At 31.1% G+C, this 23970-nt stretch overlaps 1 protein-coding gene across 1 annotated transcript in view; it reads right to left on the bottom strand.

The window, feature by feature from the left end:
* Positions 1 to 23970, bottom strand: part of LOC144842876 (tyrosine-protein kinase RYK-like) — a 45133-nt gene that overhangs the window by 3549 nt on the left and 17614 nt on the right. The window contains exons 2-10 of the mRNA XM_078699450.1: positions 15892 to 16019; positions 15227 to 15326; positions 7014 to 7142; positions 4816 to 4857; positions 3930 to 4080; positions 3449 to 3552; positions 1903 to 2121; positions 1321 to 1523; positions 666 to 775 (exon numbers count right to left, since the gene is read on the bottom strand). Of these exons, the coding sequence (XP_078555576.1) occupies positions 666 to 775; positions 1321 to 1523; positions 1903 to 2121; positions 3449 to 3552; positions 3930 to 4080; positions 4816 to 4857; positions 7014 to 7142; positions 15227 to 15326; positions 15892 to 16019 (1186 nt within the window). The remainder of the gene's footprint in view (positions 1 to 665; positions 776 to 1320; positions 1524 to 1902; positions 2122 to 3448; positions 3553 to 3929; positions 4081 to 4815; positions 4858 to 7013; positions 7143 to 15226; positions 15327 to 15891; positions 16020 to 23970) is intronic.

The raw sequence follows: 23970 nt of genomic DNA, 5'->3' as shown, positions 1-23970 counted from the left end.
TTGAATGGTGGACAGTATTGCTTTCGGAATAAAATAATTTATTGCGCTCGATCGTCGGCTAATAACTCTCGTAAACAAAGCCCAAGGGACGTATCATGTCAAACCATTAGCTTCTTTTACTGTCGACAATTCCTCGTTGGTCAAGTGAAGGCACGTACAGTTGACGGATTCTTTTAGAAATTTAATTTATGTTTGATTTTATATTAAAGAAAATCTTCATAGCAGTAGAATGTTGAATTACTGGCAACTGTAAATCATTCATTAAAATTAATGTATTCTTTTCATTTATTTTTTTTTCATTTCGTTAATTTTATTCATCAAAGAGAGAAGAAAAGTACCATTAAAAATATAGAATAAAATGCATCAAAAGATGAAAAGGTCAATTAACAAAAAGCTAAAAGCTTGTACGTGGTCGATGACCTAACAAATTTACTTAAAACAACCATAAAACAGTTAATACAATAATAAAAATATAGGAAAAAAATACATTAATTTTTATGCTTATCTGTTGCAAATACATTGATTTCTATGATCTTAACTTGAGAAACAATGACAATTGTAGCCTTTAATACAGCTATAATAATTATACTTTACAATTAGCCTGAATTTTATCATTGTCAATTTCATTTCATAATTTTAAATTTAACATATTACAAAATACTTACACACAGTTTCTTGTTGCTAAGTCTTTGTGTATGACTTTCTTTTTACCCAGATACATAAATGCATGTGTGAGTTGAATGGCTAAGTACACTAAGTCTCTCGTTGATATCGCCTGAAATAAAATGAATATTGTCATTTACTTGGGTGATGACAATTGCAATTTTCATCAAGTTTGTCATCAAGATTGTTATCAAGATTGTCATCAAGATTGTCACCAAGATTTTATCAAGTTGTCATCAAGATTTTTATCAAGTTTGTTATCAAGATTTTTATCATGATTATTTATCAAGATTTTTTTATCAAGATTGTTATCAAGATTTTCATCAAGATTGACACCCTGATTGCTATCAAGATTGACACCCTGCTTATTATCAATTTTGACACCATGATTGTTATCATGATTGTTATCAAGATTGTCATCAAGATTGACATCATGATTGTTATCAAGATTGACATCATGATTGTTATCAAGATTTACATGATTGTTATCAAGATTTACATGATTGTAGTCAAGATTGACATCAAGTTCATCATCAAGATTTTATCAAGATTGTTATCAAGTTTGTCATCAAGATTTTTATCAACATTGTCATCAAGATTGATGATGATGAAGGCAGATAATAATTAATTTGATTTAAATAAGCTCTATCTACCTACCTGATGCGTATCACCAGGACCTATACGACCATTCCTTAGGAACTGCTTGAGGTTGCCTAGGCCCATGAATGAGAACATTATCATAGGGTTAGTCTCATCCTGTAGGCATACACACAGGATTGGTAACACATTCTTGTGGCTTAACCCTTTCAACATACAGCTTTCTTTCACCAATAGATTCCTCTGCTCCTCTGATGCTTGATCTTAGCATATGTAAGAAATAAATATCGTAAAGTGAGGATGGGGTACTGAAAAGGCATTGCTGCAAATCCCAATGGTTTGTTTACAAAATTACGCTTTAATACCCAGATGCATTTTGGGAAGTATTACATTATATGTGGTGAGTAACACTTTTAATCTAATAGAACATTTATCAAATAGCCAACAAAACCAAAATATATCTCAGTATACTATATAGTCATAGTATCATGTTGTCCATTTAAAAATTAACAGACATTTTTTTTAACAAACATACATACATACAGTAAGTAGTATGATGAATCATCATTAAAATAATTCTAATTTTAGCATCAATCTATGAAACAAAATCTAAAAATAGATTGTTTTCATGCTTCAACGCACCTGTTACCGTTTTAATAAAAACCTCTTTCTCAATCTTCTCTTCGTCCTCGTTCCAGGTTTGGTAAATTCCTTGGAACACACGTCCAAATGTTCCTTCCAATAATAGAGTTCCTACAGTAATTTGCGAATACTCAACGGCTATGGGGCGTAGCCGGTTCTTGATGTCTTCAATTGCCTCTTGGGGTACAGGCATGTAGCTATGTATACTGCCAGCACACACTGTACAAAACAAGAATTATTTTGATTCAATAATTAGGACTATTATAGTAGAACCAATGAAGGGGACACCTTTAAGACCCAACAGTATCCCATGGTAAGGGTTTTTCACACCTGTTCCACTTGGTTCCAGTTTGGCGCTGGCAAATCAAATGTCAATGTTCCGTCTTCACGCGGTTATGCGCATATCGATTGGTGCATAGCTGCGTAGAGCGTCATGAAAATTAAACATTGACGTTCGATTCGCCGGACCTGAACCATGCCGGAACAGGGTGTGAAAGACCCTTTAATATGGACTTCTAATTCTACTATATACTGGGTTCCAAGAACGGAAGACACTGGAGTCTGGTTTTCAAAATCTATAGAGGAAGAGAGGAGTTTATATCCTCTGTGATTCATCCCTCTTTAACATTCACAGTATACGGTATTTAACCACAATATGAAACATTGATTTTTATTTGCAATTAATTAAACTATATCGTTGAATAGCAAAGATTGATTTGACAATTATAATTAATACACACATACTTTGTGCGAAAAGGTGTTGGAATTTACCAGCAGATTCAACACAGAGAGTGTAAAATCCAATTAGGCATAATTCAAACTAAACATTATCAAATAGCCGAGTGCAATCTAACAACTATGTGCTCATTTGTACAACGTATTAAATCGGCTTAATGAATGACCTAGTTTAAGTTACGACTTAAATGCCCCAAAGACTGCATCATCAGATTCAAGTAAATAGCAATTAATGTTAAAATTGCATGTTAATTACATTCATGTTTTACAATTTATACCAATAGATCGTCATCCTTTTATGTAATAGTACTGTATTTTTTAAATTTCTTACTAAGACTAAAGATGTATTAAAGGTAGCTTGGTATTTATATTAGGCATCAGACAAGCATATACTCAACAAAGATGCTTTATTCCTATTATAAACATACTTTAAGTTATATATGTGTGATAACCAGACATTGAATTTAATTTAAGTTACATGTGTGAACACACCTTAAGTCATTGAAAGTAATTTAAGTTACATGTGTGAACACACCCTAAGCCATTGTATGTACAGTAATTTAAGTTGCATGTGTGAACATACCCTAAACCATTGAATGTAATTTAAGTTACATGTGTGAACACACTCTAAGCCATTGAATGTACTTTAAGTTACATGTGTGAACACACTCTAAGCAATTGAATGTAATTTAAGTTGCATGTGTGAACACATCCTAAGCCATTGAATGTGTTAAACTAGTTGAAATGATTCAGCAGTAATGTGAAAATAATCACTAACAACTTGTTAAGTGCTATAATTAAGTCAAGTCACCTGATCCATTAGGTATGGTGCCGTTCGTCACTGGTTTTGAGTAAACGCTGTTGATGGAATTGTGCAAAACACCTGCGCTGCTTGATGTGTACGCTGAATAAGAGCTGTGTACGAGAAGTAAAACCATTAGATATATACATCGACGTTCCTAAAACAGAATATTCTTGGACTTTTCAGAAATGCATTTCAGCATTTCACATAGTAGGAAATAATTTGGTAGTACCTTTAAGAGAGAGTTTTTTTTCTTAGGCTCTATCTACACTATCACACTTTATGTGACAAAAAATGTGATGTGCCCATATATGGACATGATGATGTCATATCACTACCATATTTGGGCACATCGCACTTTTTTTGTCAAACTAGTTTGATAGTGTAGACAGAGCTTTTTTCTTTATTATTATGGACTCGAAGCTTATGGATACATGGAGATTTTATTAACAGTAGGCTAGGTACTCTAATAACTCAACAACAAACTTACTTCATCGTAGGATAATGCTGGTTTTTCATGATAGATCGCAGAGCAAAAAAAGCAATAAAAAACACAAACAGCAGGATGAAACTACAAACGACTCCGACTGAAATGTAGAACACTTTCATTTTCGTCAACTTGTTTTCTTCTGATAATTTATCTGAAAAAAAGAAAAAAATTGGAAAATCAATTTTTGCCATTTGTGTTTATTGATGCTGACTCTCATTTCCTTCAAAGCAATACTAACTTAATGAATGTGATGTTCTAATATCACATAACATAAATCAGTTTAACCACAGTCACATTCTGTTGTGCTTGCTTTGCTGTCCTTGTTTAACAGTTGCCTTAATTAAAAGATCAAACTAACAAATTTATTATAAATAATGATAAATTGTATATTGATACCTAATTATATTGTCATCTAATATATTTGTATACCGTATATCCTCTGGTATAATCCCACCCAAATAGAACACAAAATTGGGCCTTCTTTAGGGGTGGGCCCTTGGTTCAGGAAAAAAAAAGATTGGTAAGCATTTCTTGTGAAAACTCATCTGAACTGGCTAGAGAAAGGCCTATATTACCAAAAGTCAATACTGGGACTATACCCGGGGATATTCCTGTTTGTGAAATCAGACATAAATTAGGGGGTGGGATTAAACCCGTAGTGGGATTATACCAGAGGATATATGGTAGTATATATCTTATAAGATCAGTGGTTTGTTTAACATTTTGTCTTCAATGCATTAATATACAAACATTAGAGAACAAGGAAACATACTTTACTTTAGCTAAGAAAGAAGTCTTGTATTAAATGGTACTGAAAACAAAATTATGTTAAAAATTATATTAAAATAATCTAAAAATGTTAATAAATATAAATGAATTTCTTTACCATTTGTAGTTGGACTGCTATCAAGTACCGAAGTGCCATTTCCTAGAAAAATATGATAAAATGTTAGTTATTACAAATTCCTCAGTGATGTATGAAATGTATACCTCCTTTAGGGTTAAGTAGACAACATGGCTGGTTCATGAACCTAGAATTATCAGAATTTTTTTCAAATAAACAGTATACAGAGACGAAAAAAGTAAATTTAAAATCAGTGTAGCCTACAAATAGCATGACTATTTAAAAGTTTCATCAGTACAGATTAGTAAAAAAACACACATTTTGAACATAAACATTAAAGTCACATGACAACTCTTATATTGGAATGCCATACTTGGCATTAAAGCTTTTAAAAACACCCATTAAACAGAAACATTTGTACAGAGCACATCAGCAGAAATATCTATACAATTCCTTTTGTCAGAATTTACCATATGTTTTGCAATCGGAAAGCATATTACAAAACTTTTACATTCTTGTGACTCAAAAATGTAATTTTAGACCAGTTTAAAAGAGTCACATTGTTTTTACAACCACCTTTTTGGGATCATATATGATTTATTAGATATCATGAAATAATTTATTTGTAGCATCAGTTCAATAAATTTTAAAACAGCAGCTGTCAGCTGTCAATTATAAAAATATGAAGAATTTTGTTATATAAGTAGTTATGATAATCATATAAATACAATTTGATGGTTATAAATCATCGGGAATAAAGAGACAAAAGATGGGACAGTGGATTTGTGTTAATTGTTTGAAATCAATAAAGGAAGGAACACAGAATAAATGGTTTTAAGGTGTTGTTTCCATAAAAAAACGCATCAAAACAATACATTTTTAAGAGAAAACTAGCTTGAATGAATGATTGACAGGTGAAGCTAGATAGTGTCAGAATAGAGATTCTACTTTTGCAACAACTGGTATGACTATCTATTGTCTGGTGTTGAAAGTGAATAAAGCTCTGTCTACACTATCAAACTTTATGAGACAAAAAAATGTGATGACATATATGGACATGATGATGTCATATAACTACCATATTTGGGTATATCACTACCATATTTGGGCACATAACACCTTTTTTTTTGTCAAACTAGTTTGATAGTGTAGACAGAGTTTTTGGAAGGAGAAATTTGTTATACTTTAAACTGATTCAGATCTTATTTTGTACCAACAAGTTTAGATGACTTTCATTATTTTAAAAGCAGTTTGTTCAGTCTATTCAGAAGGATCTATCCCAGAACGCATTTCTACAGTGAAAAGCTTAAATATGAACAAAATTCTTCAAATTGATCATCAGAACAAAATGTTTTAGATAGTCAATTTGTCAATTTCAATCTCAATTTTTCAAAGTTTTCAACATAGTCTCATTTCATTGCTATAGGATTTCAATATGTAAAAGCATCAAACAGTGAAAGCTAAGTTGAATAGTTCAGAGCTGTCTAATAGAAGACAACTTATTTTTTAATCCAACAATGTCAATTCTCACAAAGCAAATGCGTCTAACTTCATCAAAGCAATTTTAACATTTTCTCTTCAGCCTCAGGACCTGTTCTTGAAATCTATAATTTTCTAACACATTTAGTCGAGGAAATTTGAATTGCATTGAGTGACTTTCCTGTTTTTGCATAATTTATTGATAAATGCATTCATTGTTGATGTTTTTTCCTATATAATCCATCAGTCATGCCAAATCTGTTATCATCATCTTCTTTTTATAATACAAAAGGTGAACTCATTTCTAACCCAGTTCCACAGGGCTTAAATAAAATTATATTCTATTTTATACTTCTTAGATCCGGAAGTGAGAAAATGTGATGACAACAAAAATTATTCATCCTTAACATCACTGTGATATTATTCCTGCACTATAACGTGGCTCAGGTGGAACCTCTTTTAATTTCGACAATTACTATACTGTACAATGCAAAAGATATAATACGACCATAATATGTCAGCATCACATTATTTTTAAGTCTATGGCATTGATTCCCATTTCAAAATCCAATTTCTGATTTGAAATGAAGACATTGTGTTACCAAAGTGCCTCATATCTTAAACAACATTTATTTCCAAAAATGGTGGCATCCCCTGGATGTCAGAGACGCCACATCACAGTGATGTGAAGAATGAAGCAGTTTTGTTGGCATCACATTTTCTTTTTTTTTCTAAAATAAATTTTAACGCTGGTAACTTACCAACTCGACATTTTTTCTCACGTTTGAAATTTAACGTGGTAACATTGTTGGTATCTGTATACGTTAAGTTGACTTGCATCAAGAAATTCACATTGCCAGAACTTAGGCATTCCAGATAAACTACAAATTCTGCAAAATAAAAACATTTTTCATTTGCTTAAAGAGTCATCTGAAAAAGTATATCACATGAATATTAACAGTCAACAGTTAATTATGATGCAGTTAGTTTGCAGTTAAAATATTTTTAAATGTAAGAATAATAATAATAATAAATCAATCTATTTTTTCATCTCATCAAAACAATACACATAACAAAAAGGAGTAACAAATTTAAAGAAGATGAAACAGACCTCCAAGAAACACCAATGGGCATGTGATAGGAGGCTCACTGAGGGCGTGGCTCATGGGCGATACCACTGTCTTGGAGTGAAGTTCAGAAAGACATTTTTACTTTTCAGGTTATGTTCTCCCCTTGAAGGGGAAAAGGCCTATGTCGGTTCATCCAGGTAAACTAATCACGTAATAGACAACTAGTTACATTATTATAATTTAATAATAAAAACCCTGTATCGACAAATAGATAAGATGAATTAAGATATACAAAATTGTGTATGAAACTAATGAAGACATTGTATAAAGAAACAAATCTGAACTCTTCATAATACTCTGCATTGTATGGATATATTCTGTTATTAATAATCAAACCTATTGGAATCATACAAGACATTAAAGGCCATTTCCTTGGGGAAATCAGTTTCATAATGTTATCGTAATGGAAAATACCTTCATTAAGGTTGAAGACAATGTAATCAATTTATAGATTTTCCTATTATCCATCAAAATACATTTCTACATTACAATGTAGATGATTTTGTTCTTGTAACTGAGGCTATATTAATTAAATGATAAACAAAATAATGTTTGATCTAGATCAAGACATAAATAAAAACAATCCGAGGCTGAAACCAGAAAAAATATCGTTGCGAAACTTTTCATTTTGTTATAAAGGTGTTGTGTTCTACTAAACGTGAATTGCAAATGATTTTATCGCGACAATATGAACAATAATATATGCCAACTGCAGGGCAAATGCTGTATTGCTGAAAATTGTAACCTTTTATCACGTTATTGACCCAGTGGTTGAGATGACAACACAGGGAATCTTCTTAATTTGTATCCTTGGGTGATACACATTATATACATTGTATCTCACCTGGTAGGCGATCTGTGACTACCAAATTGAGATGATATGTTTGGTTGCTCCCAACTTTGATTACTGGAAGCAAAAGATGAACTATCACGGCTTCATGCAGAAATAACCCCCAGTTACAAAATTTCAGCAAATTATGAATTATATAAAGTTGCGGAAACCATCCTTTTCTGATAATTTAACAGAGAATGTGACCCAAACATATACATAGTTAACCTTACTAGAGTTACGAGTGAATGTGATCAACAATTAGTATTAAGATAAACTTATCGTCTTAAATCGTAGTTGTTAATGAACAACTGTAGCTAGTTTGTGAGTATCTCCATAACACGTTAATCATCTACTGATACAATGATTTACTGTTAGTGATTGTCTCAGCTAGTACTACACTGCCCTTCCAAAGGTTCAATGGTAAAAACGGGCTAACAAAGTAGTAAAACTTTCAATTTCATTTGATTCATGTTTTACAAAAATGTCTTGTTTACAACTTGTAGTAAGGAGTGAAATTATCAGAGTAGTAAAAAGGTCTTTGTATGGTGTGGTTTTGTTTGATTCATGTCTTCCGAAAATGTCCTGTTTACAACATGTCCTGAGGAGTGAAATAATTAGAATGGTAAAACGTCTTGTAGACTGATTTACTTGCAAAGAAAATGGTTTACAGCAAGAGATGCGGTAAATGTAGAGTTTGTTGGTAAAAGATCAAAGAAGACTGAAATATTTGTTGGAAATCGTTATCAATTTATTTGGCAAGTTATAAAACTTTATGTGATGTGCCCATATATGGACATGATATGATGTCATATCACTACCAAGTTTGGACATATCACCACCATTATTTGGGCACATCACACTTTTTTGTCAAAACTAGTTTGATAGTAAGTGTAGACAGAGCTTAAAAAGTACATAATTCTCAGCAGCAAGTAATAGACATGGCTCAAACAGAATTACTGCTTTTATTCCATGTTTTATTGGGAAAAGGGCAATTTTAACATTTCTGTTTTTCAACGTATATCTTTAAATACGATTAAAAAATAATAGAGTAGAAACAATCATTGCACATTAAATATATTTTCTTGTAAATAAAAAAATCTTAGTTATTGTCTCCAAAAAACATTAAAAATGAAGATTAATTAAATCAGAGTAATTGATTAGGTTATTTTTTAGTTTTAATTTAAGGTTAATCACTTCTGTAAGAAAAACAATGTTTTCACTTATAAAATAACATAAAAATGGTTAACAATTTTTGGTCAAAATGGATAACTATTATGTGACATTGAAATGGCATATTCAACAAACAAAATAGTAAAAATTATTTTTCAGGGGGACAATACATCTTTAAAGCATTCCAATAGTCTTCATATAGTCTACACTATGCTGTAAGAAATGAACCATATTTATCTGCAATAAAAATAAATACAATGCAAGAAGGTCATATGCTGCAATAACATATATTTTGAAATGATCATATGAAAGCGTTCATCTCCCCTGAAGCCAGGCCTAGCACTGAAATAATAATAATAGCTTACGGGGCAATGAAGCACGAGCCTAAAGTAAACGATAAAATCATATCATATCGCTTTATGAAGATTACACTGATCGACCTAATAGTGTCTGTTAAAACACAAATATTATACTAATATTGTTTATGATACTTTAGGGATTATAAATGTAAAGTACTTGTATGATCTCATCAGGTTTTAGCATTTTAACCCAAACACATATTCAATCATTTTTTACACAACATTTTGTAATATTCGATTTGGGACTTTAGCATTGAGTAGTGTTTACTTTCTGATGAATATTTAGTAGAGTAAAAGCAATATTTTTAATGTTATGTAAAATCTCAACAAACAAGCCTGCAATAACTTTTAACATTTAAATAAAAAAGGAAATTTTCTGTTCAGAAAATAAATAAATACACCAATGTTTAATTATTTTTTATTTATATATTAATAATATGTTTAAAACATTCATTATAATTTTATAAATCAGAATAATAAGTTTGATATTTGACATAATAAAGCAAACAAGCTTAATATGGCTTTCATCACTTTTTTCATTGTATTTTTTATATTATTTATTTCAAATTAACAGAGTCTTGTGTTTTATTTGGCTACAGCAGATCTTTGTCTGTTGCCATGTGATTGACGTGGTTAATGAGCGAATCTCAATAAATGTCAATGTAATACAAATTAATAAACAGTCTCAGATATAAACAAAGATATACAGTTAGGATGCATGACAAATTTACATTAATGACATTTAAACAGCATAAAAAAACAAGCCCATCCGACATATGTATAATGTATAATAATTGTAATCTGTAACATAATAAAATTATTTATTTTTTCTATTTGGAAGAGATTTGTATTAATAATTAATAATGGAAATTGTCAATCACATATGATTTATTTTTATTTCATTTTTAGACAAGTCTCCCGGAGAGGCCAGATGGCAATTTAGCCGTTAGGGCTAGTGGCTAATTTAGTGGCCTCCCCCTTAAATCTTACTTTACAAAAATAAAGTTGCTTAAAATATAGTAAACATTTGGATATTTACAGTGTTTATAACCTTTTGATTAAAGAGAGATCAAAATATAAACGGAAACAAAATATTTATTATTTATGTTTTCCTTAGAATTTGTGGTTTTTGTGATTTATTGGTAGAATTCCAGAAGGAACAAAAGTTTATCTGTAAAAATAATTTTCCAAAAAAATGTTGCAAAATTTACAACTTTTCAACTCAACCAGTGACATACTCTGGCTGTTTATTTGATCTAATCTATACACCCACTGGTTTATTCTCCAATTCCCATAAATTAAAAATGTTGTGAGTAATAATAATGGCGTAGATTTATATAGTGCTTTATGTTTCTTATTAACTGGACCTCAAATGTGGAAGATCTCCCTGTTAAAATAAAACTTTCTGTATCTTTAATTACTATTGCTTCTAGGACCCCAATTATTATTGTCAAATAACTGAATAAATGTGTATGAATGAATGAATGAATTACACAAGGTAGGGGTCCCGTTTAATTTATTCTTTCAATCATTTATTTCGGAATCTTTTGTCCACAGAAAGTAAAATGACATAAATTAATTAAAAATAAACAATACTGTACTAATTACTACTACTCATCTCAGGATGCACAGGTGAGGTGTCCCCTAAATAGGGGGTGTCCAAAGAGAGGGATTATGCTGTAATTTTATTTTCAAATTTTTCTTTCTTTTTTCTATTTATATGTTTTATTATTATCACGATTCCTTAATATCACAAACTTGTGTAAAAACAATCAATGTTGATTAACAAGTTGTGCTATTCATCAGTCTCGTGAATAAATAAATTTATATATATATATATCTCAAGAATGTGCTTTAATGTTTCATTTAACATTCACATAATATTGACAAACAGTTAAAACCTAATATCTTCAAGGGAAAAGAACTAGTTTCATGCTGTAACATAAATTTAAAAGCTATATTAACCTTATAGATCATATCAACAACACAGCTCCAACAATATGGCACTGACAGATAATGTTAATGAAGGGTATTGGTAAGAGTAAGCCTAGGGGCAATGTGATCAAATATGTGTACAGTTAATTGATCTGGCTTGCAAGTTCACTAATAACATCTAATTGGCTTTATGGTATTAAAGAACGGGTTCTTAAACGCCGACTCAATTGGGAGGAGAAAAACAACATTCATGTTCTAATGTTAGAGTTATTTAAATCTCCATGGTTAGAGTAAGACATCAATTAAACATGAGTGTGATATAACATTTGTTTAAATACCAATTAAATCATATTCTACTTGAACTTAATATAAGCTCAAACACTCAAACTAGTTTGACAAAAAAAGTGTGATGTGCCTAAATATGGTAGTGATATGCCCAAATATGGTAGTGATATGCCATCACCATGTCCATATATGTGCACAACACATGTTTTGTCACATAAAGTTTGATAGTGTAGACAGATTAAGCTTTACAATTGAAGCCTTATTGGTCTAAAAGTAGAAGAAATCTGCCAAGCAGAAACCCCTAGTTCAAATCTTAGTTGAAATCTTCTGTAGCATATCTTAAAAAATTAATTACATTTTGTTATGTAGATAAAAACATGATTCAATTTCAATGAGTGAATAATGTCATTGTAATAATTGACAAATAGCAATTACATTAACAATAAACATTTAGCTTAAATAAAAAAGTATGAAGAATTACAAATTACATCATAAAAATAAACTAGACTAAATATATTCTCTGCAAGTATATTTAATAAATCAAAAATAAAAATCTTAATTGATGATGAAAATCCTGACAAGAGAGTTCAGCAAACGCCGTGAGGCAGTTTGCTAGAAAGAATCTTAAATCTGTGCTAGTTGAACATCTTATTTCTCAAGAAATCAATCAATTTAGTAAAACGGTTGAAATATTTTGATAAGAAAATTCATTTATCAGTTTACCTGCAATAACGAAGCAAAAAGAATCAAAGTCGGGTAAACGCTGAAATTGAATATTTATCACTTTTCTAGATCATCAAAATTTATCTTCTTTAATTCCGATATAAATCTACATGCACGTCTTTATTTCCGTAGTTATTGATTACTTATCTTCGTGCGACATTAACTTGCCAAGTAAGATTTCAACCTAGCTTAGTTTCTTTAAAGTTTTTGAATGTATATTGTTTAAAATGAAGGATGTGAATGGAATAAACGCTAGAGGGTTAAAGATTACTGTATACTGTAGATCTCAAAATGTCATGATACGGCCTACATGTGTCGCACAGAAAAACATCATCGAGGTTTGTCATAAGAAATCCCCAAAAAAAACCAATTCTTCTTATTCTAGTTTATAATTCTATTTTAACTTCTGTTGCCTTTTGAGTTTACCGAATAAAAAAAAAATGTAAAAAATAAATAAATAATTTTGATGCTTAAGCCTACTGGTACAGTAAGTATAAAAACAAAAAGCTTCTGAAATAAAACAATGAATCTGAACAGAAGTTAAAGTTATAACTGCAACATTGGCATCAACCTCTAAAACATGCCAAGCATTAAATGCGTTTTCAAATTTTGAGCTCTGTCTACACTATCAAACTACAGTATCAAGTTGTATTGGATAGCATGGATAAGAAACTCCATGTCGATGTACTTCACTCTTATTTTTTCAAGTTATTTATCAAATTCTCAACTTAACTATTGCACTTTAATATTTAATGTGTCCATATTGACTCTCATCAACAGGTAATATTAAGGATAACACTGTACTACATACGGAATATAGGACTTTAATTTAATGTTAACATGAATATACATTACTTCATTATGATGTACTTAATATTATTTGTAATTAATTGCAGTCATTATTTACGTTTACACGTTTCCTTAATATTGACATAGGTAGAAACTACAGTAGATAGAATAACAAAACAGCTCTACAATGTTCTGTAAAGACAACATTACCGTAATGATCTATCAAAATCCCAAATACACATGTAGGCCAAACAAACTAAACACTTTTTTTTTTAATATTCATTTTAGCTACACAGAAATAAAGATGTGCTCTAAAAGGAGTATAAAAATGTAGATATGAGATGGAAACATCAACATAAAAAAAAAATATTCACTCAACCATAATAAATGATTAACAAATTCTCATTTTCTACATAATGTGCTAAAAAAGGAGTATAAAATGGAGATATGAGATGGAGATATCAGCATTTTTGTTAAAAATATTTACTCAATGTTCCTTTAAGTATTAACAAATTCTGATTTCATACACTGGGTCAAAATTGAACCCTGGACCTTGGGATTGGAAGGCGGCAATGACATTAATATTAAACGCCAAGCTACAGCACCACTGTGGAATTTCTTCATTCGTATTTTAGTTGTGCATCTTTATATATTGGTTCATGTCATCTCCATATTAGCTTCAGTGCGCCCGACAAAAAATACTCGACATTAATAAACATAATGCTCTACCTAAGCCTATGAAAGATTGTGCATTAGAGCATCATGGTTTTTAACTTTTATACTGTTCACCAGAATTAGTTCATTATTCAAGCAAAATAAAAACCACTACTTTAAAGCTGCAAAAGCATAAGCTGAGTATAATCCCTACATATCAGCTTATAGTCATTTTATCCTACACAACAAAACCAATCACTTTAAAAAGAAACGCATAAACTTGATCCTTATCAATATTGCAAGCATTTTTAAAATAAAAATTATTGATGTCTTTCCCCGAGGCCATCTTGAAACGACTCAGCCCTCAAAAGTTAGCTTAACATTGCCCATTAAGTTGATCCGAATCTTATTACTCACACACAGTTATACTAAAAATATATTATGATATTACTAATATACCACATAAATCTGCAAAATGGTACTAAGCTATTTTGATGAAACATCAATCAAAATAGTGACTAAACTATGAAGAGAAGAGAATAGATAGAAAAGAGATAGAGATTATAGAAAATACATGAAATCAAATCCTTTCCTCCTACCTGAAAGTCGTTACAGAAAAGCAGGTCGAAACTATCTTATTTTTCCTTTTTAAAATTGTCTATTTTACTTTACTGACTATCATCAAACCCTACTGTTTGATTACTAAACAGGCTAATTCATTTTACATTAGTTTTTAATGGTTGCCATTTACTTTGTATCCTGAAGAGCCCACATACAAATTACCTACTTTGTTGTGTGTCATTACGCAGACTTCAAACAAAATTCTCCAGGCATACCGCAATGATATTGATTACACTCTAACATTTTCAAATACGTTTATACCTCACTCACTACTATGGAAAACTCTGATAAATCGAGTTGAGTCAAGTATTTAAAGTGGTACTTTGAGTATGTGAAAACAAAGGCCAATGATATCAATTGTTGTATGGTACATAGTTAGCACCAACTCTGTACAATTACAGAATGCAGTGTATTAAATCATTAAGTTTTATTACAAAATGATTATTTAAGTATTCAGTAAACAAACAAAATCTAACCTGACGTCGTTTTAGGAATCTTGCCTTCTGGAGGAATACTTAAGACCGGTTTTTTTAGAACACTTGAATTGTGAGTGAACAATGCTATCTTGTACGACACCTAAACAAAATTAAAAGAGCTTGTACATTTTATTTTAATATATGATAATCAATCAATCAAAATAGCATTTATTTCCTTCATTCATAAACAAACATAAATAAAACTTCTTAAAATATACAACATGAAGGAGGCACTGTTTTCAAAAAGCAGAACTTATACCTATATAGCGCCATTCCAACGCTGTGTCAAAGTGTCACATTGTCAGTTCAGCAGCATCTTCTGTTTATGGCCGTGTATGATCTACAGTAATACAACGGGGTAACCCCTATTCCTATTCAGAAGATGTACTGTGTTCTTTAAAAGTGCAAATGCATTTTGTGTACACTGGACCCTGGACCTATGGTTTATAGACTTTATAAAAAATTACTTGTTCTACCACCAATGGAGCAAGTGCGCCGCAAACCCTTGCCAAATGGAGAGAGTGCACCGCAACCCCTTGCCAAATGGAGTGAGTGTGCTGCAAACCCTTGCCAAATGGAGCGATTGTGCCGCAACCAATTGCCAAATGGATACGGGTTCCACGGTCTTAACCACTGTAAAAACATGAAGTGAAAAGAGTTCATACCTGAGGAGTATCCGAGGATTCCCAGGTAAAGTTGAGGCTGTTAATGTCAGCTGGTATACGCACACTAAACTGTAGAGCGTAGTTATTCAATGTACTGTCACGCACATAGTACATCTCAGCATTTATACCTGTTGAAAAAACAATAACAAACAATGTCATTAAGAAAGAAGAACCTTTTTAAAAATCGGAAGATATTCTCTGTATATTTTGTCATTGTCTTCATCTGGACCTAGAATCCTCCAAAACTGTGTCAAGAAATCGAGTAAAGGCTAATTTACACAGATGAGCAGCAGCAACGGTAATAAATATATAGAATCTATGTTATTCCTTATGACCATTTACACAAAACACAGAGTGTACAGGCGGTTACCGCTCAGGATAGCATATTCAGTGGAACACGCTACACGTTCGTCTGTGTAAATTGGCCTTTATGAAGCACATTGTCCCACAATTTAACATGATGTTCCTAGGTTCTAAAAATAGTCCAAAATTTGTATTCATTTTATTATTTTTTTTTATTTATTTATATTGATCATGTGTTAAATATAGTACCTTATTAGAAGTCAAAACCTAAGATACTGATTGGAAGAAACAAAACCCACTTTTGCCTACCACTTTCTGTTTTCACATCTATCAAATTATGGTATAAATGCACAAACATTATCATAACAATTACTAAAAAGTAATAACATGTACTAATTTAAAACATCCCATTGTATGAAATTTGTGAAAACTATTCAATGGAAACCTTCAAGGTCATTAAGCAATCAATACAACATAAAATAATTTTTCTATAATATTAAAATATGACTGATCATGGTATACCAACAACAGTATGCTGCTACGGTTATGAAAATTGACGCCAATAAAAATATAACTACGATATCTTTTACTAGACATCCCTTGCGATGCAGTTTATTAACAATAGAATATATATAGAGTATGTCTGGCGCCATTCGATATTCTTTAGTACCCCATAAGTAGAATTCTGTTTTACGATCACAAATTGCTATATAAATTCTAGTCATTTCTTCTTCATATATTCCCAGGATGTACTCAAATGTTAATAGTAATACAGGATATATAGATACTTATACTATTTGTTTAAGAATACAGGATACATTAAGTTCACACTAAAACAGAAGGAGAACAAAGTTTGCCAGGTATCATTTTGTACAAGATAGTAATGATGAAGTATGTAGAAACACAAAGTAATATACTACATGTCATATACAGTAAAGCTGAAGAACACATAGTATACAACAAAATATTAAATTAAAGAAGTTGACACTTTGAAAGAAAAAAAAACTAGAGTAGAAAAAGAAAAGACTAGAGGAAAAGTAGAGTGTACTGTATTATATAAAATTAAGATATATTTTCTGAATATTGATTTTACTAGAACTATAGCCTAAATGTTAGAATTTAGGTTTTTTATATTTTTTGTTGAATATCCCATTTTAATGTCACATCATAGTTATTCACTCACTATTCGCTAAAAACAGGATCGAAAAAACATTATTTACCTGAAAAAAATGTAATTTAAAGCAAAAAATACTTGGTTTTTGGTTAAAATTAACTGTTTCTTTTGTCTTTTTACATTAAGTCAAATAATAATTTTTCCTTTTTTTTCTACGGAAGTGATTAACGTCATTAAAACTACAAAATAATAAGTCTGATTTTATTAATCTTCATCATAAATTAATAATAACATAGAATAAATGGAAACTGTCTTCTGGGTAAAAATACATAATAGGGTGAGAGCGTACCAATGGAAAGAATCATTTAATACCATCTTCAGCTACATCTTCTCTTCGTTTCGTAAAACGCTTTGCAATGCCTAATAAAAAAAATCCCAGTGGACTTCTAAAAGGTATATGTCGTCGGCAGAAAATGTTAAAAGTCTCTTTGCTGTGTTCGTCGGAGAAACAATCTGTGTCAAACATGTCCCACGCTAACTAATAAAAACAAATCTTGTAAATAGTGGCAATATCTTCTCAGAATGTCAGTGATATTTTTAGCTTATTTCTTTAGGCAAAAAAATTATAATTTAAATGTAGATTACTAGTAGTACTCACAATACACTATTTTTTTTAAATTGCCTAATTACATTTTAACAGTTCATCAAGTAAAAGATATTTTATTTTAAATCATCATTTAAATAAAATGGTATGGTATATCAAACACGACAATGCAATGAAGCTAGAACAATTCAATTTTTTTTTTTTCAATGTAATTAAACAAACAACAGAGGTATAAAACAAATTTAATCTGATAGTTAATTAAAATTATAAATAAATCTAATTATTTTAACTTATTTTAAGAGCCATTCTAATGTTTGATCACGTTGATTGCTATAATGATGCATTCTGGGAAACGTAGCTAGTAATGGAAATTGGCAAAAATCAGTAAAAGATAATTTAAGACAACATCAGATGTAGTTCAATCGCTCAGGAAATCACTTAATATCTCTTTAATATTCTATTTCCAACATCAAATCCGCTTAAAGATGTACTGCCGTAGCTAAATGAATAGTATTAAAGACAAACATTTATAGCAACATGTGCATTAAACAGATTGGATGAAGAAAGGCGTCTATCGTACGGTGTATCTACAAAGGCCACGAGGAAAAATATCTTAAATAGGCGTCGTCAGGATTATAGACATGGGGTCGAAATGGTAAACAAAGATTACGTTTGACTATGCATCAACTTCTCGTAATATTTTATACAATCTATGATTTCAATTTGATATGCCTATACAGTGTCAACAAAAAATTGTAATAAACAGAAAACAAAAAATTAAAATCACTTTTCCACTGGTAACAACAAAGTGTCCAAATAAAGCAATATGTTGGGAAGGTGAGTGGTTAATGGGGTATGAATGGGTCAAAAGAAAATGGGTACTTAGGGGTGGGGGAAACTGGAAGAGGAGAAACCTTAATTAACCTCTAACCTTTGTGGCAATCAGTATAAAGTTTATCTGTTTTTTTTAGAGCACTTGTACAGAAAAGCCAACAGAAAAACTCCAACAAGTCTGCAGATTGCAGATACAATCAATGACCTATTATCAAAAGCATGCCAAAGCCAATCGCAAAATCAATACTAGAATATACTCCTGTCTCCATCTGAAGTTGACTCATGGCAAATGCTTACAAGTATCAAAACCATTTCAATTTCCAATGCTTTAATTAATTTTCAATTATTGTAAAAGGTTACGCCATCAAAGTTTATGTAATAATAATAAACTTATAATTATTTAACAAGGCTACATCATGTTAACTGTATTTATACTGCAATTTACTACACTTTATTAAAACAGCAATAATAAACACTTTTGAATTGTTTAAATAAATGTATTTGAATGTTTCAATTAATTTTCAAAATTGGGCAGATGTTTTGCTTAACTCTGATGTAATTTGTACTTTATACTATTAGTACATTGCGAATTCTCAGGTCGGACTCGAACCCACGACCTCCAGATCACTAGTCTGGCGTCCAATATCATTTTGAATTGTTCTAAATTAATTGCAATCACATAATAATGTGTGTGTCATTCCAGTATATTATGTATTATAATTATGTTAAGGGAATCATGTATACAGTACAATGTGTTTTAATTATTTTGTATGCTAACCCTTTCTATAATAATATGCATTTTAATTATCTTAGAATATACTATCATGTCACAACTACCGGCACTATATTACACCATGAATTTAACAGCACATACCTAGATGGCTGCGTCTCATATAACATATTAACCTATGTAATTACTCGGTTTAATTGAAGATGTAACCTCTTGTAAATCCAGTCCACGTAGGTCAAAGAAGCATCTAACATGTCTTTTCATACAGTTTTGGTAATTACATTTACGGAAACTAAATCAAAATAAATGATTTATTCTCTCATAATTTTAATACTAAAATTTCATCTGTAAATTTCAGTATCACAAATTTAAATTCTTTGATGCTCAAGATGATCTTGGTGTGATAGGTTTTTTTGTAATCAAAGAAATTGAATTTTTAAATTCTGAGGAAGAATTACTATACAATCCATTATCAGATATATAGAATATTGTAGTATATTAGAATATAGTAGAAATATATATAGATAAATAAATAGTAGAAATATATATGGTTTGTTTAAAATATACAACTTTAATGAGTTTAAATTTATTGCAGCAAAAAGCTTTTTACATAAAAACAGATACAGTATAACAATCTAACAATATTGACTAGTGGAATAAAAATGTTGTTTCTGTATATTTAATACAAAGTATATTTTCTTTGACAAATGATTCAGTCCATTTTGCAAACTTTTAATTATTGAGATTTTCTCTGACGGGAATGCAACACTACCCTAAATTACATTACTGTATCAAATATTTTTCTACAAAATACATATTAATATTTAATATCGATAAAATCTCAAATTCTCTGTTCAAATGCATTTAATTTGGTTATCTTGTTTGGAGACGCAACCCAGTAAATATTCCCTGATACGGTGTTTCATTTAAGTTACAATCTTGGCTTGATCCTGGTTGATGTATCGGGAATCAATAGTGACAATCTCCAAGGAATGGCTTGGTTCTTCTTCACTTGGTAAATCTAATTGATCAGATCCTAGCAGCTTTCCCAGACACACAATTATGTGGCCGTGTATTTGATATTTTGTGAGGTTTAACACTCAGGAGATAGAAAATCTGATTAAGGTTGATTAATCAATTTTTCTTTGAACTCTGACCTCTAATTGGTTGCTATACAGCATTTCCCATTACAAAGCTTTACATCTTTATTCATTAAGAGCATTTTGTTCAAGGCATCATTGATATAACCTTAGATTCAGCCTATTTCTATTTCAGTTTCAAATATAGGCAGAAGGTTGTAGCCCAGATTTGCAAAATAAACAAGAAATATTTTTTACAAAAAACGCCTCTCATCTCACGATAACTACTGTCTACATACATGCATCTCAATATTTATCAGCAAATGTTTTCATGTTCCCAGACGTGCTTTGGGGTGTGCGCATGCCCAGTCCAAGTTTCCAAATACCCATTTTTTCAGCCGTAGTAAACTATAAGCTACCGCATGGTAACTGTTTCCTAATGCTTCCGTTCTCTTGAATATTTAACGGCCTAAAGGAGCGGCGCGAAAAATCCTCTATGAGGCTTTTAATCAATCATCATTTATCGAATGCCATGCCTGTGTCGTTGTTTCTTTTCAATGCATGTTAGAAATAAACCCTTATACAATACTCCAAGTATGGATAAGCAATGGATGTAATACACAAACAAGTGTTGGGAGGACAAAAATCTAAAAAAAAGTTTAAATAATCCGATAGTTATATCAAAGAATATTATACTATACACAATGTAATGGTAGAAACCCATTGATGCATTTTTCAGGCGTCTTTGTTAACTTATCTCATAAATTAAAGCGTTTCTTTTGACAATACTTGTTCTGTTGTCTACTTGAGATTCCTATGTGTCCTATTCACATCCTGACAAATCAAGCAATTTCACATCAAATAATATCATGCTAAATATGAAATATGAGAAAGGCTGCAATGGTTGAAAACCACTTATAAACTTCTTCAAAAGCAACCTTATACATAAATCATGTGCAATAGACAAGGCTGTAATCTTTACTAAATGCGTAAGACATTTTAGATTAATGAATCCCCGTTTGAAACAGGCTTATATTTCTTTGATCTGAAATCAGAAACTTTTATACATTTTTTTAAAAAACAACATTAAAAATAAATTCTCAAAAAGATATTTCAAAGTACTGTACACACATGTTCCTACTAGATGGAATGGTTCTATTGTCCCAATAGTGGTATTCAACAAAATTGTTCTTTTCATATGGCATTCTTCTCTTTGGGAGACAGATGGCTATTATCGGTTTATCCGTATAAGCTGGGCACAAACATATGACAAAATAGTTTCTGTGTGTAGTTTCCACTGCTACAACAAGAATTTGTACCTATTTTGAAATTGTGGGACAATTTAAAAAACAACAATATTTTTTTTCTAATTTTATGATTCTATTCTCAGGTTGCCAAACATTTTTTTTAAATTCTACAACAATTTTTACACCACAATAGTTTATACAGAATATAATAATGACTAATTTTTCCAATTCTCTGACACCTAATGTATAAATATGACAAGGAAAACAACACGTAGCCTGTGAATACAAGAGCTTTACTTTCTATCTGTTATCATTAGCCAATACCGATATGATTAATGGCCCTGGCAGACAAAACTAGAAAACAGAACGAGAACGCAATACAAACAAAGTTGGCTCAATGGACCACATATTCACAATTAAAAGAAAAACAAAATCAAATTCCGTACTGAAAAGGTAAAGCAGATTGAAATCAATGCCTAGGGCTAACATTAGACCCTGCTATTGATGTTCAATTTTTGACTTGTTATTTGGGTAAGCAAAGGTGTTATTGTTGGGCAGGCCTTCCACTCGCACTACTGCTTCCAATAGGATTCTATCAAAAACGCATGAATAAAAATAACACTTCATATCAATGATACTCCACATGTACTTTTACTTCAATTCTTAAAACAGTAATTAACAACAAGTTTCTGAATGACCAGCTTGTAAAATGTGAGTGTAACAGATTAAAAGGTCCTAAATTACTCTAGGCTATGATTTGTTAAATTATTACCTCTTCTGGTTATTTTTAGTGCATACTTACACACAAGTCTGAAGACTTAATTTACCGGTATTTTTTTTTTACATCTTTCTATGATTATCTAACCTGTACAATTTCTACTACAATGCACTTTCCTATAATAGTTTGCATAGGCTATTAATAGCACATAATGAATTAAAATTTAAACATGCATACATATATTATTAAATCTACCCAGTGAGGGTTAGTACTAACTTTCAACACAGCTTTAAGCTCTGTCTACACTAGCAAAAAAGTGTGATGTGCCCAAATATGGTAGTGATATGACATCATCCTGTCCATATATGGGCACATCACATTTTTTTGTCACATAAAGTTTGATAGTGTAGACAGAGCTTTACAATTTAATTGCAAACTATAGAACCATGGTTTGCAGAACCTTATTGCTATTATATTATACAAAATCTTCATCACAATATTTTTCTATCAGGAAAATTTAATAACACAATGTCATAAATAATGTCATTATTGAATACCTGTCAAACATTGCTGTCTTTATCATGTGTCATCAGAAAGATAAACTATCTTCTTGTACATGATTCATTTGATTAATGCCGCTGTATTTGACACTTTGTTTAGGCACATTCTGATATTATTCATTGACTTTTATTATTGCCACGTTCAGAATTTCAGTCAAGACATGAGCGAACACTCCCACTAGGGAGGCACACCTCCAAAATTGACTTCCTGAATTTTTCATGGAAAATGATGAATGTGAGTACGTGCATTGGCATAAATGGCTATGATCGCTCACTGGCTTAAGGGGCCTGAGAAGACCAATGCAACCATCCAGCATTGGAGGACCCCCTTAGGAATGAAAACTAACAGCCTTTTCCATCTGTGTTGTGTGGGTGTCATATTTTGGTATAGTACTGTCAAGCTTTGTCTACACTATCAAACTTTATGTGACAAAAATATATGGTGTGCCAAAATATGGACACAATGACGTCATATCATGACGTCACATAAAGTTTGATAGTGTAGACAGAGCTTAATACCAAATTTTGGAGTAGCTTTAACCCAAGTATAGTCAGTACAGTGTCTCAAAAAGCCAGAAGACACAAACAAGGTTAAATAGGTGCTAGAGCTACTGTATGAAAAATACCGTAGTATAATACTATTCCCAACCATTACCTACAATAGGTGTGTGCGTATGTAACACTATGCGATGTACAGTTGCTGCTGAAGTCTTGTGCTTGAATGTAAATCAGGTTTGAATGTCGAGTTCAGTGAATGTTGAGCAGATGTGCTACTTTACAGTGAATGACCTCCCTGTTGAATTAAGCCTTACAAATGAAGATTAACTACTGATACATTGAATACACAGGTTTAATGTTTAATGTTGTCATTACCTTTAATGCTGTCGGTA

Source organism: Antedon bifida, chromosome 5, assembly GCF_963402885.1.
Source record: "Antedon bifida chromosome 5, ecAntBifi1.1, whole genome shotgun sequence".
NCBI classification, from domain to species: Eukaryota; Metazoa; Echinodermata; class Crinoidea; order Comatulida; family Antedonidae; genus Antedon; species Antedon bifida.
Note: the sequence above shows the minus strand (reverse complement) of the source record. Positions and strands in the feature narration are given on the sequence as shown.